The sequence below is a fragment of the Esox lucius genome, chromosome 5, assembly GCF_011004845.1.
Source record: "Esox lucius isolate fEsoLuc1 chromosome 5, fEsoLuc1.pri, whole genome shotgun sequence".
Lineage (NCBI taxonomy): Eukaryota > Metazoa > Chordata > Actinopteri > Esociformes > Esocidae > Esox > Esox lucius.
The window spans coordinates 32,749,325-32,766,649 of NC_047573.1; the positions used below are offsets into that span (position 1 = coordinate 32,749,325).

The 17,325-nt window shown below is 41.3% G+C and overlaps 1 protein-coding gene across 2 annotated transcripts; it reads right to left on the reverse strand.

Annotated features, from left to right (window-relative positions):
• Positions 1-3,332: 3,332 nt before the first annotated feature.
• pgap3 (post-GPI attachment to proteins phospholipase 3) lies at positions 3,333-15,695 on the reverse strand. 2 transcript variants are annotated; one of them, XR_004575781.1, is made up of 9 exons: positions 15,243-15,695; positions 11,363-11,460; positions 10,707-10,859; positions 10,539-10,601; positions 9,465-9,526; positions 7,736-7,872; positions 7,436-7,640; positions 5,476-6,620; positions 3,333-4,341 (listed from the first exon to the last, which is right to left on the reverse strand). XR_004575781.1 is itself a non-coding variant. In XM_010903931.3 (8 exons), exons 1-8 carry the CDS (start codon positions 15,457-15,459, stop codon positions 6,557-6,559), a joined length of 999 nt encoding a protein of 332 aa, XP_010902233.1. In that variant the 5' UTR covers positions 15,460-15,695; the 3' UTR covers positions 3,333-6,556. The 2 variants fall into 2 exon arrangements, 1 of the variants encoding a protein (XP_010902233.1); XM_010903931.3 differs by having other exon boundaries at positions 3,333-6,620.
• Positions 15,696-17,325: the final 1,630 nt, after the last annotated feature.

A 17,325-nucleotide genomic window follows, 5' to 3' on the forward strand; every position in this document is an offset into this window, starting at 1 on the left:
GTCTTTCTCCGAAATAACTAGATCGCGAGTACAAGTGGCTGAAATTGTTTTTTTCAGAAGGGTGGCTGGCTTCTTCCTTAGAGATAGGGTGAGAAGCTCAGTCATCAGTGAGGAACTCGGAGTAGAGCCGCTGCTCCTTTGCATCGAAAGGAGCCAGTTGAGGTGGTTCGGACATCTGGTAAGGATGCCCCCAGGACGTCTCCCTAGGGAGGTGTTCCAGGCATGTCAAGCTGGGAGGAGACCTCAGGGTAGGCCCAGGACTAGGTGGAGAGATTATATTTCGACATTTTCCAGACATTTTTTTAGTTGCATCGCAGAGCAAAAGCCATGGTGTGCAGAGAGCTTCCAAAGCATCAGAGGGATCTCATTGTTGAAAGTCTTATGGTCTGATGAAACCAAGGTTGAACTTTTTGGCTATAATTCCAAAAGGTATGTTTGGTGCAAAAACAACACTGCACATCACCCAAATAACACCATACCCACAGTGAAGCATGGTGGTGGTAGCATCATGCTTTGGGGCTGTTTTTCTTCGACTTGAACTGCAGCCTTAGTCAGGGTGGAGGGAATTATGAACAGTTCCAAATACCAGGCAATTTTAGCACAAAACCTTCAGGCGTCCGTTAGAAAGCTGAAGTTCACCTTTCAGCACGACAACGACCCAAAGCACACATCTAAATCCACAAAAGCATGATTTCACCAGAAGAAGATTAACATTTTGGAATGGCCCAGCCAGAGCCCAGACCAGAATCCAAAATTTCTTACATGATTCATCTTTGTCTCATTCTTTTACATCACAAGAACCTAGCATTTTAGGGAACATTTTAGGGGTGTGTAGACTTTTTATATCCACTCTAACTCATCTGCCTACCTCTTTGGCATGCTGATAGTGTCTTTGGTTCTGGTATTGTATGGGTCTTGCTGCCGGTAACCCTAACCCTTTGTTGGTGACCCCTGACTACAAAGGTTGTTGGTGTGGGTCGTGCCCCTCGAGTAATGGATTGGATTGATCATCATCTACAGACTGCAGATATTATGTTAAAACAAGAAACCAGGCAAGCCTAATTCAGCCTGCCCACAAAAGAAAATGTTGCCACCTCGAGATTCAAACCACACCACATTAATCACTGTGTCATGAACCACTACACCACAGAGCTGTACCTCTGCTAGCTGTCAGTATAGTTTCTTGTCTCTATCCTGAACAAATCCTCTTTTCCCTTTTAATTGGCCATTCGTGAATTACATTAATACAGTTAAACTGACAAATGTTTCTTACTAAGTTTACCTCCACCACAAATAGCAGCTATGTATTGCGTTTGCCACTGGCTGTTTTAACAGCGTATTTGCCTGTAACAATCTTTACCGGTAATTACTAACTTACTGGAATAGTTGTTGCTCTCAACAGATTAAAACTGTCTTTAACCACTACGCCACGGCATTAAACGTTTCAGCAGTCGCTAACTAACGTTTCTCATTAAATTTACCTCCACCACAAATAGCTCTGTATTGCTTTTGCCACTGGGTGTTTTTACAGCCAACTTGCCGGCTTGCTAGTATCTACTAACTTACTAGGAATAATCATAATTGAGCTTATAAGGAGGCTTTCCTCCTTGGTTTATTTTACATGAATTATATTATATATAGCACAACGATGTCGTAAGGGCGAAGTTTGCTTACTGTAAGAAACTATAATGGCAGCTAGAGACCAGGACGACAAACCGTCAGTTCCTCCCTTGTCTACTACAGCATACACTACAAAAATAGCAAAGCGAAAGAAGGCTTAGACCAACTCTCTGTAGCTAGCTACCAGAAACCCTAATCTAACATTAGCAAGGCTAAGAAGAACGTCGTTGAACTCTGAGTTAGTGCTTTTTTGGAACAGGTAATTAAATTGTTCATATTTTGATTCGAACCGTGATTCTCTATCGGGCATTGGTGCGTAATCGCTTTCTGACGGTTGAGTAATTGCAAATTGCTGTAATAGTTTTTTTTACTGAAAAAAGTCAGTGATATGTAGGCCTGTAGGTTAATGAGGCAATACTTTTGATTTGGCTAGAATGGCCTGTTTTCGTCATTTTGACAATAATTAGACAAAATCATTATTCAAATTATAAAAAGTGACTAAAACTTTCAGATATTTTAGTCAGATTGACTTAGACAAGATTCAATAAAAAAGGGTGCAAAAATTAACACAGTAAATGTAACAACTCCTCACGATGTGGTAAGGATTTGCTCAGCGCAACGTGGGTACAAAAACTGTACAAACCTGTTCCAGATAACAAAGCGTTTGTATTTGGTGAACATGTCATGTGTAACAGTAATTTCATGTTAAAATTATTTTCATAAAAAAACTGTCATGACACAACTTCATATTCCGAACAGCAGTATCCCAAACAGATTTTTTTGCCACATCCATCGATTTCCAACAATTCTGTATTCCTAGAGAAGACAGCCTCTTTACCAGGGTTGTCAAAACTGTTCCACGCAGGGCCGTGTCTGCAGGTTTTCGCTCTCACCTTGTACTTGATTGACTAATTAGGTTACTAATTGGTTAGTTTCTACCCTCATCTGGTTGTTTAGGTCTGAACTGGGAAACAATTTATAGGAAAACCAAAAACCCGCAGGCACTCGGCTCTCCGTGGAACTGTTTGGACATCCCTGGTCTATAGCTTTATCATTGCAGTTAATTTTCACGTTTTAATTGTTTTTCCAATCCCTGCAATTTCTCCTTGGGAATTCCATGACTTTCAGGTACTTGTCAGGTAGTATAGCTTCACAATAACAGCCGGCACGCTCCAGTGCCTTCATCCTCACCCTGAAGCCGCAACATCGGTTGAGGAAGAATTGTTTGAGGTTCTACATGCTGATATAGCTTTAAATGTAGATCTGTTTCTTATATAAATAAACTCCTTCGAGGACAGGCCGGGGGTTTTCAAATATTTGGGCTGTAGGCCAATTTCCTTTTCCTATTAGTACACAATATTTGAAGTATAGTATATTATATGAGCTATAGTTTCTGATAGCATTATGTTTAAATTGTATCATAATAATATCATAGTGTTCACCATGAAATTTTTATAGTATCAGAATTTTTTTTTTTTATCTGACTGAACAGTTCCATGTGTTGGTTTAGAGGAAATCATGTAGTCCTGTAGACAAACTAAATTAAAAAGGAATTATTGCCAGTGGAAATATAAGTGAACCCCAAATTGCAGGACCATGCTTTTAATGCATTTATTCCTACAATACCTTATATGGACAGACTTGGTCTGAACCTGAAAATATGCCCAGTGCCAAAGATAGAAAACAACAGAGGACAGGAACATTCAGATGAGTCCTTTTTGTACCCAAGCACACTTTATTAGTTCTATTCATAAAGCTTTTTTTAACAACTCTGACATGTGATTTAAAAGTAGATATTCATTCTGTGAGAGGGTGTGGTGCACAGGGCAGCAGGCAGTGGGGAGTTGTGTTTGAGTCCCAATTCTCTAAGCGCACCACTTCCCCTATGAGCCCTAGTCAAAAGTAGTGCGCTACAGAATAGGGTGCCATTTGAGTCACAAGCGAGGACTTTAGTGAGTTGTCATCTGGGATCATAACAAGAGTTCCTGCAAGTAGTTAAAATAGAGGCCTGTTCAGGTAGGTGGAACATTACAAAACATTCACATAGAAATTGAATGAGTGGAAGTGATACGATTGTCTGCCAGGTTGACTGGGGATCATGGCAGCTCTATTAGAGGTTTTGTCTGAATAAATGTATCATTTTATTTCATATCTGAATATAGCCCAAGGTGTTTGCTTGTTTGTAACACTCTTGATTTCCAAAGAGGGTACATAAAGGTTACGGACTGGCTTCCTGGATAAAGTAGAAGTATTAGTGCACTGTATTTATTCCTAACTAATAACCTAGTTCTCACTCTTACATTTACAACAGGTAATACAAAATAGGGAGTACGTAAAACACATTTTCAAGTGCCACTGATAAAAGATGTCCCAGTTTTCTGCCTTGTTCGTATTCATTTCCAGTTAACTAAATAACCTTGTTCAAATCAGTCTACAGCAGTTTACTCAAGCAAAAGGGTATATTCGCCTCAGGCAATAACACACGGTTAACTTCAACTGCTTTTAAACGGGTGTGTACAGCAAATGCTAAACCAAAGCAAATTATATGATTCGGAAAGAAAATCTTTTGTTTTTAAGCTGATAAACAAGTCCTCTCTGTCACTTCTGATTTTCCTGTAAACACTACTACTCCTGATTCCACCCCCTCCATATCAGTAGCTCTCTCCTCTCTTTGGCTCTCAGTGAATCTATATATACCCATGGTCACACACACACACACACCTCTGACGCATTAGGGGTCTAGTACAAGGGTAGAGTATGACACACATAGATCTGACACACCGGGCGTTAACAACAACTGTACCGTGTTATCACACACATCTTCATCATAGTTACCGGCAGCAATAGCATCAGACCTTGGGAAGAGACGTGCAATACATACTCTTCATAGTTCATGTGCTGAAAAAGGCATGGACAGCATTTCCAAATGTCCACACTCAGCTAAATGCATGTCACTCATGCGCACGTGCGCGCACACACACAGTTGTATGTTGACTTAAAGCCATTACAGTCAAGTTGACAATGTTTTGTCTTGAGACATAAGGGCAGATGGTCCAAAGTGGCAAAAGACAGGTAATAAGCTTAAAAAAGTGTAATGCACACAAGTGTATGCTTGTGAGTAGTTTGTGTACAAACACTGTGGGGTGATACATGTAAGGCCAAAGTGGAGAGTGCCAGAATACTCTCAAGAGATATGTGGTACCATCTTAGCATGGAGTGTGTGATATTGAGACCACTGGTGCAACCAAAGATACACAGAACAGGGGGCACATGCGCACGCACACAGTTGTTTTTCTATCCTTGTTGCGATTAGAAACCTAGAAATCTATGTTCCCTAACCCTGAAACTTATCCTAACTTGTTAAATGATTAACATTACCTAACATTTGACTAATGTTTACCCTAATCCATAAAGCCTAAACATAAAAGTAACCCCAATTCTAACACTATGCCCAAATGTAATATTTACCCTAGTGGGGACCAGACCAAACTGTATTACCAAACTGTAATATTCACATTTTTCCTAGTGGGGACCAGACAAAAAAAAACATTGTGGGAACCGATTTGTCAGGATTTCCTATATCTTGTGCCCACATGTCCTCATAGACCTGCATCCCACAGGCCCTGTGGGAATGTCCCTGACATTGTTACATATTTAAATGCATTTCCTTTGTACTGTACTTGTACTATTCAATTACAGTACATTGGTAGCTAATCAAAGCTACACCAGGTGTTATCTGACCCCCTTTTCTGATCCACATTTGTGTAAGTTCAGTTGGTTCATTGCAGTGCACATCCCTGTTCACATTATTATATTTGTCTTTGCACACACACTCTCTCACACACACACACACACACACACACACACACTTCTTACTCTCCTCTTCAAAAGGCCATCCAGGTGAACATAAATTAGACCCACTCGAAAATCAAGAAATAAAAAAATTAAAAATACATTGAGCAATGTGGTCATAACCAAGACACAAACAATTAACAGGACAATGTGTCAAAAATCATAAAAGGCAACCAATAAAGAATACAATTGAAAAAACTGCTGAAAAGAACAATAAGTAAAAAGAGCAGCGATGGAAGTAGCATAGGCGTAACAATAACAATGTGATGGCAAAAAAAAAAAACGCTGTCAGCTTAAACGGGCTCCAAAAATGCTCTCCGGTCCGCCTGCCCCCCTCTCTCCAGAACAATCCACTGGAACCCCTCCGTGACAGAGGGGCACCTCTCTCATTCCCCGGTCTGTCTGTTAGGCCTCATTTGGCATACGGACTTGGGTACATGCCATATTGGATCCCAGTGAGAGAATGTGTTTTGGCGCCATTTGGTGGCGGCTGCAAGGGGCTGCAGATTGTACATTATGAACTCAGATCATGCCCTTATAGACGCCATACCGGAATGTTTTTTTGACAGTGAAAAGAAAATACATGACAAGGGGACAAATTCCCCATTTTCAATCACTGTTGAAGGTCTGTCCGTTGTGACACTTAATGGGGCTAACCTCAAGTCTACAACAAACCCTTTTCTAGAAGGCCTCGATCAAATTGATATGCATGAGTTTGATTGCCGGTAGATTTGCAAAGTGCGTAAAGTTTTCTGTGTAAATTTACAGTATTTTACTAATTAACATAGTAAGGGGCCTTGTTTCTCACTCTATACAAGGCAAGATCAGTGAATGCAAACATCTATTATGTCAAGAAAAATCTAACTTGTGAAAAGTAAAATCATCAATAATTTCATCAACAACCCCCGTCCCTGAAAGAAACATGATAAAGTCAACGGAAAAATTCTATACTTCGATGGAATTCATGTGTGCACAGGTGCCATGCAGGTCACCATGGCGACTGAGCTCCACCCCATTCTGGTGCCCAGCTGCCCTGATTGGTGAGTGAGAAAAGAGGCGTGGGTGAACTGGTGAGGACCTCTTGCTACTCCAGTTTGACGCCAGCCTTCTCTGTGTTGAGCAGATGGAGACTGTCGTCTATCAAGAAACTGCAAGAGGGAAAAAAAAAAACAAAGTTGGTTAGGGCAGAGACTCCGAAAGCGAGCCTAGAAGTTGAGTGACAATTTGTGTAAATGTTTGAGAGGATGCTATATTTTTAAGTTGGTAATTTATTTTCTCATTAATAATTTGGCAGGACTAATTGGGCATATGAAAATGTGCGCGAACAGTTGATTTAAATAGACACCAACTAACAAAAACTTGCAAAACTGATAGCTCAGAGTGGTCCTGCGGTTTAAATTGAACAAAAATATTATCTGAACGTGGTAGAGATGTAAACAAATTTGCACACAGATTCAGAAAAAAATAAGGTTTTTGTGCAGATGGAATAATTCTGGTATCTTTTAATTCAGCTCGGACCAAAACTTGGCATTTCGTTTAAATTTTTTTCTGGTTGTTGCCTCCGGAGCACATACTGTATACTACCGCAGCTTGTGTTAAATTCCAGTCAAATGCTCTTTGAAAATGGTCTATAATGATTTAATGCTCTCAAATCTGTTCAAGCACTGCCAGAGCTCTCCGAAATATTGTGGCCCTGAACTAGCTTATCTGACTCACCTAATCAAAGATTTGTTAATTAGCTGAGAAGTTGTGGTTTAAGTAGGTGAGGTATAACTCTGGAAAAGTATAAATACGGGGAACAGCGGGGAACAGCTGGGAACAGCGGGGGACAGCGGGGGACAGCGGGGGACAGCGGGGAACAGCGGGAGACAGCGGGGAGAACTCCAGAAAGCCCTCCTGTCAAGTCAGGGAGACTAAATCTCAGCGGTTTCTGCAGGCGGAAAGGGGAAGACGAGCAGCGTGCCTGTAAAAGAGGAAGTGCACCGGCACGGTGCTGAGGTGCCAGACTGCGTGGGCGTCCAGGATCCAGAAGAGAGGAGGAAAGTCAAGCAGCTCCAGCAGGGCCAGTCCGTGAAGCAGCATCACCACCACACCGCACTTCCACCAGTAGGGCAGCGTGCGCCGGTTTTGCCAGCACCAGCACAGCCACCACAGGAGGTTCACTATGCCTGGAGATGGGAAAGACATGTTGGAGAGGGAGAGACACAATGTGCTTCACGATCAACTGGGAAATGTTTGTTCTGGACCCGGGCGCCAACCGCACCTATGGTGGCATTGGCGGCCATGTTGTAACCATAGTCAAAGCTGATGAAGGTCAGGTAGAACACATGGGAGGTGAAAGCCAGGATGAGCACCACTCCCACCATGCTGGACACCCCCGGCCTCCTCAGGCCCAATGTCCTGGGAAGACAGAAGGTTAAAAGTCAGTCATGAACGTGGAACATTTTGTCAGATCAAAAAATCCCTTTCGTTGCATTTACAAAGCATTTATTAACAAGCCTACAGAGGTAGGCGGATAGCCCTGTGGTCACCACTGCTGGACCGGTTAACAAGGTTAAGCACCTTGCTTAAGGGCTAGTTTCTCACATAGTAATGGGTTGTGTTTCTCACTCTATACAAGGCAAGATCAGTGAATGCAAACATCTAAGGTTGCTGGTTCAAATCTCTAAGACGACAAAGGTAAAAATCTGTAGTTGTGCCCTTGAGCCAGGTATTTCAACCATATTGCTCCAATAAGTGGTTCTGGATAAGAGCTAAATTGATTACATTTAAATTACATACAGTGGGGAGATTTTATTTATTTGTATTTGATTTACTGCTGATTTTGCAGGTTTTCCCACTAACAAAGCATGTAGAAGTCTGTAATTTTTATCATCGGTACTCTTCAACTGTGAGTGACGGAATCCAAAAAAAAATGATCAGAAAGTCACCTTGTATGATTTTCAAGTAATTCATTTGCATTTTATTGCATGACATAAGTAATTGATACATCAGAAAAGCAGAACTTAATATTTGTGTTTGCAATTACAGAGATCATACGTTTCCTGTAGTTCTTGACCAGGTTTGCACACACTGCAGCAGGGATTTTGGCCCACTCCTCCATACAGACCTTCTCCATGCTTCACGTTTCCACCTCCATGCTTCACGGTTGGGATGGTGTTCTTGGGGTTGTACTCCTCCTTCTTCTTCTTCTTCCTCCAAACACGGAGAGTGGAGTTTGGACCAAAAAGCTCTATTTTTGTCTCATCAGACCACATGACCTTCTCCCATTCCTCCTCTGGATCATCCAGATGGTCATTGACAAACTGCAGACGGGCCTGGACATGCGCTGGCTTGAGCAGGGGGACCTTGTGTGCACAGGATTTTAATCCATGATGGCGTAGTGTGTTACTAATGGTTTTCTTTGAGACTGTGGTCCCAGCTCTCTTCAGGTCATTGACCAGGTCCTGCCGTGTAGTTCTGGGCTGATCCCTCACCTTCCTCACGATCATCGATGCCCCACGAGGTGAGATCTTGCATGGAGCCCCAGACCGAGGGAGATTGACCGTCATCTTGAACTTCTTCCATTTTCTAATAATTGCACCAACAATTGTTGCCTTCTCACCAAGCTGCTTGCCTATTGTCCTGTAGCCCATCCCAGCCTTGTGCAGGTCTACAATTTTATCCCTGATGTCCTTACACAGCTCTCTGGTCTTGGCCATTGTGGAGAGGTTGGAGTCTGATTGATTGTGTGGACAGGTGTCTTTTATACAGGTAACGAGTTCAAACAGGTGCAGTTACTACAGGTTGGTAGGTGATCAAATACTTATGTCATGCAATAAATGCAAATTAATTATTTAAAAATCATTCAATGTGATTTTCTGGATTTTTTTTTAGATTCCGTCTCTCATAGTTGAAGTGTACCTATGATAGGTTTACATTTTAGTGAACAACCACAGGGGTCAATGAAGAATGTTCTTTAGAAATTACAAAAAGGCCTGTTTTCAGCTTACCTAACACAGCATAGGTAGATGGAGTAAAGAATGACAGCAGAGGCACAGAAGTAGTCCATTTTCTTGAAGAAAGGTAAACACAAAATGTTATTTTATACAACATGGTTAGTTCTGAAGAAGTAATAGATTCCAGGTTATTGACACTAATCTATGGGAAATGTCTGTCAGGAGATACATATTACTCTACATTATTTAAAAAAACAAGGAATATAAAAATATTAAAAGAATATCATTAATACTTAAATGGGATTCATTTATAAAGATAAAGATTTTTTTTTTTTAACAGTTTACCACAGTAATGTTTCAAGAACCTACAGTTTGATTAATAAGATGGGTGAAATCTCTGTCTGTTTAAAAATATTCATAGGTTATCAAATTGTGTGTGTGTGTGTGTGTGTGTCTTCACATGGGCTGTTCTTTCTGACTTCCTGGTTTGGAAACACAGTGTGAAAAACAAAATGCCAAATGGCTTGGCGTCGATTCCTAGAAGGAACACGTGTTCCAAATATGTTGGGAGTTGTCACATTGAGACTGGACCCACAAGTACAACTGGAGAAGGGTTTAAACAAGAGGGTCTAAAAAGAAGAATGTCTTCAGTGGCAGTATTCTCTTGTTCTGGCATTGCATGAATGACATTGTAGCTGAAAGTACAACATGTTTTAGCTGCACGCAAATACAGCTGTGATTTTCAGCGATAGGGCTTCAGTTTTAATGTTATTCTTATTTATAAATGTTTTATTTGTTCTCACAACCATCTTTAGATGTTTTAATTATTAACAGTTATTTTCCATGTCACCTGCATTTTATATTTACATAGAAACTTCACTTTGCTTTACTTTTTCATTTGTAAAGCACGTCTGTTTTGGTTTAATTGTAAATCAAGTTTGCTTTGATTATTTGTAAATTCCAATTTATTGAGAAAACTAATTGCATGTCCAGTTCAACAGAAACTTGACTTCCACCCCAGTGTTTTTCATTGTCTTTGCTACAGAAGGCTGTATTCTAATTAGAACATGCTTTATAATGACCATTTGCAGTATGAAATACTAATGACAATGTAGGCTTTGACATTACCTCAGTGAGATAAGTATCCCTGGTGTGGAACACTGTGGACCAGAACCAAGCATTGAGAGAAACCTAAATAAGGACAAAGAGATCTTTATTCGCAAAAATGTGTTCACATGATAATATTGGAATATAAATAAGCAGAAAGGTTACATCTTCATTAAGTCACACACACACCAGTGAGAAGGCGGTGATGGTATAGTACATGGGACTCTGGCGTGGCACAGAACTGCGGTAGCGCAGCAGCATCAGAAGACAGGCTAGGCCATTGAGCAAAGATGCCAGGGCTGAGGCCGGCTCCTCGAAGCAAAGGAACCTCGCAAATGGCCACTGTGGAAGAGAGCAGGGACATGGAAGAACACTGAATTGTCACAGTGTTGAATCATTTCCAAAACTTCTTTATTCATTATATATTCATCGGTTGTTTCAAAAAAGTTTTATTAGAAGCCAAATAAAAAACAAGCCATTACAAATGCAACAAATACTTTGATATATAAAAAAAACATTTGATTTGTTTACATTTGTAATGACCAAAACAAAGGTCTACTCCCACTAACCCTCTTAAAAGAACCCCTCCCATCCACTGGATATAGTCCTGCACAAGCAGACCTTTTTTCAACTAATTAAGGGCCATAATTAGGTGTACTATTAGAACATGTAAATGAGGTGTGGTAGAACTGAGAAACATTTAGTAAGGGTTTGGGAAACTGGATGAGAACCAGCCCCCTCCGGTTCATTCTTGGCTATTCTATTTCAACAGTGAGCATTCTGACATAAGATTTTGATTAGGAGTGTGTGGAGGTAACCTCGACCACAGAATGGTGGGCACAGACCTTTCCATGGAACTGTGGGATGCTGTAGCCTTCAGCTTGGTAAAGTCCCACCGTTTGCCACATGCACTGATATCGACAGTCATCCCGACACGTCCAGCCTGGACAGGGGAAAGAAAGTTGCAGTTAGACAAAATGCAGTACAGTGAATAGAGAACAAACACAGCTACCCACAATGAAACAAAACGATGGGCAGTGTTGAATTACAGCCTTCACAGATATTTCCAACACTGTAGAGTTCTTGCTGTGTGTGAATAACTGGCTTTAGTGGTTGTTCCTAACAATCAATACTAAACAGTAAGCCAAATTATCTCAGGGACCACAACCCCTTCATTGACTGTCTATTAATACATCATTTTTTATAGAAGCTAAGACTAGTTGCATCACAAAAGATTAGTATTTTGGTGCAAAGAGGATACAGTGCCTTTGCAAAGTATTCAGATTTTTCACTTCCTCCACATTTTGTTGTGTTACAGATTTTAATTTTTTATTTATAAATGATTTATAAATTATTAAATAAATGTTTTGTCATTGATTAACGCCCAATTCCAAATAATGTAAAGCAAAACTTGTTTTTACTGATGCCAGAAAATAAAAACGATTATACTGTTATAAAATAAGTATTCAGACCTTTTATTCAATACTTCGTAGAAGCGCCTTTGGCAGCAATCACAGCTTCAAGCCTAAGGTATGCCTCAACCGGTTGCAAACGTAGTTGACTGCATCAGGCCTGAATGACTTCCAACCTGTCGCACTCACCCCCATGATCATGCAGTGCTTCAAAAGACGGGTACGGGCCCACCTAAAGTCCTGCCTCCCCCACAAAACTGGTTCCCTACCAGTTTTCCTACTGATCAAACAGGTCTACAGAGGACGCCATCTCCACCGCTTTACACTCTGCCCTGACCCACCTGGACAAAACCAACACCTATGTGAGAATGCTGTTCATAGACTTTAGCTCAGCATTCAATACGGTAATTCCCTCTAGGCAGGTCAACAAACTCCATGACCTGGGGATCAGCATCTCTCTCTGCAACTGGACTTCAGACTTCCTAACCAACAGACCCCAGTCTGTCAGGTTAGACAACGTCACCTCCTCCACCCTGATACTGAACACTGGTGTTCAAGGCTGAGTGCTGAGCCCCCTCCAGTACTCCCTCTTCATCTACAACTACGTTCCTGTACACAGTTTCAACATCGTCAAGTTTGCAGACCAAACCATGGTGGTAGGCCTGATCAGTGACAATGATGAACAGACTGGCCCTCAATGCAAAGAAAACCAAGGAGCTCACTATGGAGTACAGGAAATCTAAAGGCAGTCATGCCAGAGTTCTCATTGATGGCATTAAGGTGGAGTGTGTCCAGCTTCAAATTCCTGGATGTCCACATCGCAGAGGACCTCTCCTGGACCCTCAACACCCCTGGTCAAAAAGGCGCAGCATCGCCTGTACTTTTTGAGTCCAGGCTCTCAATTTTTGCACAATTGAGAGCATTCTGACTAACTGCGCTACAGTGTGGTTTGCCGGATGCTCTGTGGCCCGACTGGAAGGCCCTGCAACGGGTGGTGAAAACCGCCCAGCACATCACTGGTACCCAGCTCCCAGCCATCATAGACCTCCAGTGCAAGTGGTGTCTGCACAGGGCACACAGCATCATCAGGGACACTCCACAACAATGCAAGAAACTGTTTGCCCTCCTTCCATCAAGCAGTCGTTACAGGTCTCTACGTTCACGCACCAGCAGGCTCAGGAACAGTTTATTTCCAGCTACTGTAACCCTGTTGAACTCTGTGACCCATCACTAACCATACCCCTCCTCCCCCCTTCACCAGTCCTTCAGGGGGCAAGTCATATGTCTTTGCCTCAAGAATAGCATCGACCCAGCCACTCTACCAGAAAGGCCTGATTGACAGGTACTGCGGATGATGGTTGTCCTTCTGGCAGGTTCTCCAATCTAAGTAGAGAAATTCTGAATCATTCTGCTGACCAAGGACCTTCTAGTCTGGTTACTTTATTTGGCAGGACAGCCAACTGTTGGAAAAGTCTTGGGAGTTTCAAACCTCCCAATTATGGAGCCCACTATGCTCTGAGGAACTTTCAAAGCGTTAGCAATGTTTTTTAATAGTTTTTATAACCTCCACCTGATATATGCCTTAACACAACTCTATCTTGGAGTTCTACTTGGACTTCATGGCTTGGTTTTTGCTCTGACATACACTGTGAAGTGTGGGACCTTACGTAGACAGGTGTGTGCCTTTCTAAATGATGTCCAATCCATTGTGTAGGAAGGGGTGGTTCGAAAGGTTTACCACTTAAAAGATTACCGGGGGACAGCTAGGAAAATGAGTACAAGGGAACGTACCCTTAGTGATAAATATATAATGACTCCATATTGATAGTAAATAAATGTTATCGTAGGTGACCATATGTTGGAAGTCGTTAGTGAAGTTGAGCTACTCCTTTCATCACAAGCCTAAAAATAAAATGACGTGTTTCTGGATCCATCCAGACTGGTCAGAAACCCAGAACTCAGGGATGCTTACAATGGCACGTGTCCCTGGGACCACCCAGACTGTTCAGAGACACAGAACTTAGGGATGTCAAGTCTGGTCATTTTGACTTAAATGTGTGTGTGTGATTATCAGTACCTTACCAATTCGAGTGTGAAGATGAATGAGGGGTGCCGTAGTAATCTATAGTCCAAAGTAATACAATTTATTCCAATCAAGTAATACAATTACAATACAAAACATAGTTACATACCAGCACGATTCAACATCCTCCCAACTAGTCTAAAAGTCTACTAAGTAAACCATAAGACACTATAGCATAAAGGTATGCTAGGAGCTTAGACTAGATAGACTCAAATATGACTGTGTGTTGGGAGGTCTCTTTAACGATGACAAACTCCTAAATATGACTATAACCCAACCTGTTGGGAGGTCTCTTTAACAATGACAAACGCCTAAATATGACTATAACCCAACCTGTTGGGAGGTCTCTTTAATGATGACAAACTCCTAAATATGACTATAACCCAACCTGTTGGGAGATCTCTTTAACGATGACAAACTCAAATAACGTCTTGGAAACACAATGAACACAAAGGACAGGAACTGTCCCACTTAATCAATGCAAAATTATGGAATGGGCAGGGCGTTGTTGTCAGTTGTTGTCAGACATGCAACAAGGACAATCATTTCTACAATGTTCTTGTGAAGTTTGATCCATAAACCATACAGTACAATAAAGCATATCAGACTATTCAGGACATCATGGGGAACTGGGGAAATCCAAACACAACAGATAATTGTCCACAATAACATGCATTTAGTTACATTCCAGTTTGCTGGAATCTCCATGGTGATGTTGGAGACTTGGTGTAGACTGTTTGTCAAATACAATTGCACTCTTCCTCAATAGACATTTCTTAATACACTACAATTGCATTTGGACTCCCCATCAAGTTTTAGAGAAATAATGGATCAAGTTTGGTGTCATGGCAAATAGTCTAAATATATGTAATATATTTTAGGTTCTCGATTTAAATAAACTGGCACACATTTCTAAAATCGTCTTATCACATTGACATTATGGGCAATTGTGTTTAGATTGATGGCAACATTATATATATTTAGTTATAAATGTAGTCTATAACACAACAAAATGTGCATCAGAATACATTCTCATTGCTCAAGTATCATGAAGAGTTCACCAAAACAACAGTGTAGGACATGACAAACATGCATTTAACTCCCCCATCCGTAGCTAAATTACTTAGCTAGCTACCAAATCAGGGAATGCTGCTGCATTAGTTCCCCGGCATGCGCTAACTAGCTGGCTGGTGAACTTCACAGAACGTGGCGGAGGCAGAAAATGCTTACCTGTCAGCGCCATGTACGGCGGCTGGGTAGACTGAAAACCTCTTAGCCGAGCTCCAGTGCAGTTGGTTCGGACACATTGCGTAACACAGCCTTGGTAAACTGGCTCCTTGTCGCCTTGGGAGGAATGCACGGCAGTCACCGAAAGCAGGAAAACAAGAGAGACGATTGTCAATGCAGAGTAGCTGACAGCTGTGCAGGGGGGCAGTGGCGAGGCCATGGTTGTAGAGTCGCCCCGTCAGAAATCACAAGGCACGACGTGGCGAGAAAAGCGGCATTTCATGTCACCCAGAGCAAACAACAAAAGCCCAGATCACCAGAACATCTTTCTAGCTGCGGTAGTTGCGCAGGTGGCAAAGCCTTGTATTTGTCCTGTGAGTCCACTGTGCACTGTTATACTTTCCCCAGCTCCTGCTGAGCGGTTATCCAAATTCGGGACCAGGAAGTGTGAATAAACATCCGCACTGCGCATGCCCGTGTTTGATATAGAAAATAGGAATTAACTAAATATTTGAAATCATTTATTTTAAATAATTTAAAGTAATTTAGGTGATGTTTGGTTTCACTTATAAGTGTATATCTGACCCGGGACAGATAATACAGAAAATATTTAAATATTATCGTATAGCCTACTCTGCCTCATCGGTGTACGGTTCATTCAAACGATATCCTTATTACGTACGAAGGCGGATAATCATACCTACTAGTTGAGTTTTGTCCACAAGGTAGAATAATAAACAGCGACTCCGTGTGTCTGGGGTGGAGGGGTTTACATCTGGCTAAGTGAACGGGCGGTTTTCAGATTAAAGTTGTCTACTCTAGATGACGTTGGCTGCTCAATTTAGTTAGCCTTCACGCTTGTTAGTTCGTTCTTTGGTTAATACATTAATGAATTCGTTATTTATTTAGTTCGCTCACTTCCGTCAGTGTTTGGTTAAGAATAAGAATATTTGGTAGCTTTAATATGACAAGCGGTCAATGTTTTTTTTTTCAAACAAGTGTGCCTTTAGCGCTCTTAATCGGATACGAAATGTACATCTGAGCCGAACTGTACTCGTGAAATTCCTTTCCGACACACTCACGAGTTCCGTCAGTTTTTGTAAGTCACTACCCAATCCAAGTGGGATCTGCGAAGCCAGTCATATCCGAGCCAAAAATATGCCAGAGATGAGGGTTAGTCTAAACTGTGTCAGGTATAGGCTATATCAGACTCAAATATATCCGCAAGACAGAAAATGCATGTCCTATTCCCACATAGGCCCGCCTAATTGTTTAAACGTTTATGGCAGTGAATGTTTACTTTTCGCGTGCATTTTGTTATAGTTTAACCAATCCCTTGTTGCACTACTCTCCTTGTACTACTGGACTGTAACACTGCTTTTCAAAGTCTGATAAGGACGTTTTTCAGTTGTTACATGTACACGTCTACCTCGGGAAACTGCTGTCATCCCTACATTTCAGTTGCAGATGCGCCTTCAATTTGTCTTCATTGGACATTGAGAATTGCCATTTGTACTTTAATTTGAGTTCATTGCACATCTATACATTCCACTTAACATACATTATACTTGTACATGTTTCTCTGACTCTGACACTGCTTTGCAAAGTCTGATAAGGATGTTTTTCAGTTGCTTCATGTACAGATCTACCTCGAGAACCCAACTGCTGCTATCCGTGGACTTCAGTCGCACATGCACCTTCGATTTGCTTTCATTGCATATTTAGCATTGCCATTTTTACTTGTTGCAAATATTATACTTAGGCTAATATTTGTACATTTCTGCCCTCTTCTATTTGCACTTCTGGCTCGATGTTAACTGGTTTTCGCTGTACTGTACTTGTACTGTTCAATGACAATAAAGTTGTATCAAATCAAATATGGTTAATGCTAAACAGAATGTTGTCTCTAAATTAAAACGTTGAGACAAGTTGTCAAAACGTAGGTGGCTACTACTAATTTCTCAGCTTTCTTCTCCTAACTTGTGCGCTTTCATTTATTTGTTAAATAAACCATTGCTTGATCTATAAAAGTGCATGTGGGATGACTTATAGTAGACTAGAATAATTACATGAACTGACCTCCAGA

Bases quoted from the DNA above. Each gene is read 5' to 3' on its own strand.
- pgap3 (XM_010903931.3), bottom strand. From the start codon at position 15,459: ATGGCCTCGCCACTGCCCCCCTGCACAGCTGTCAGCTACTCTGCATTG. The intron at 11,461-15,242 runs GTAAGCATTTTC...TCCCCTGTCCAG, and splicing joins GCCGTACATGGCGCTGACAG to GCTGGACGTGTCGGGATGAC. The intron at 6,621-7,435 runs GCACGCTGCTCG...TCCCTCTTGCAG, and splicing joins GTGCACTTCCTCTTTTACAG to TTTCTTGATAGACGACAGTC.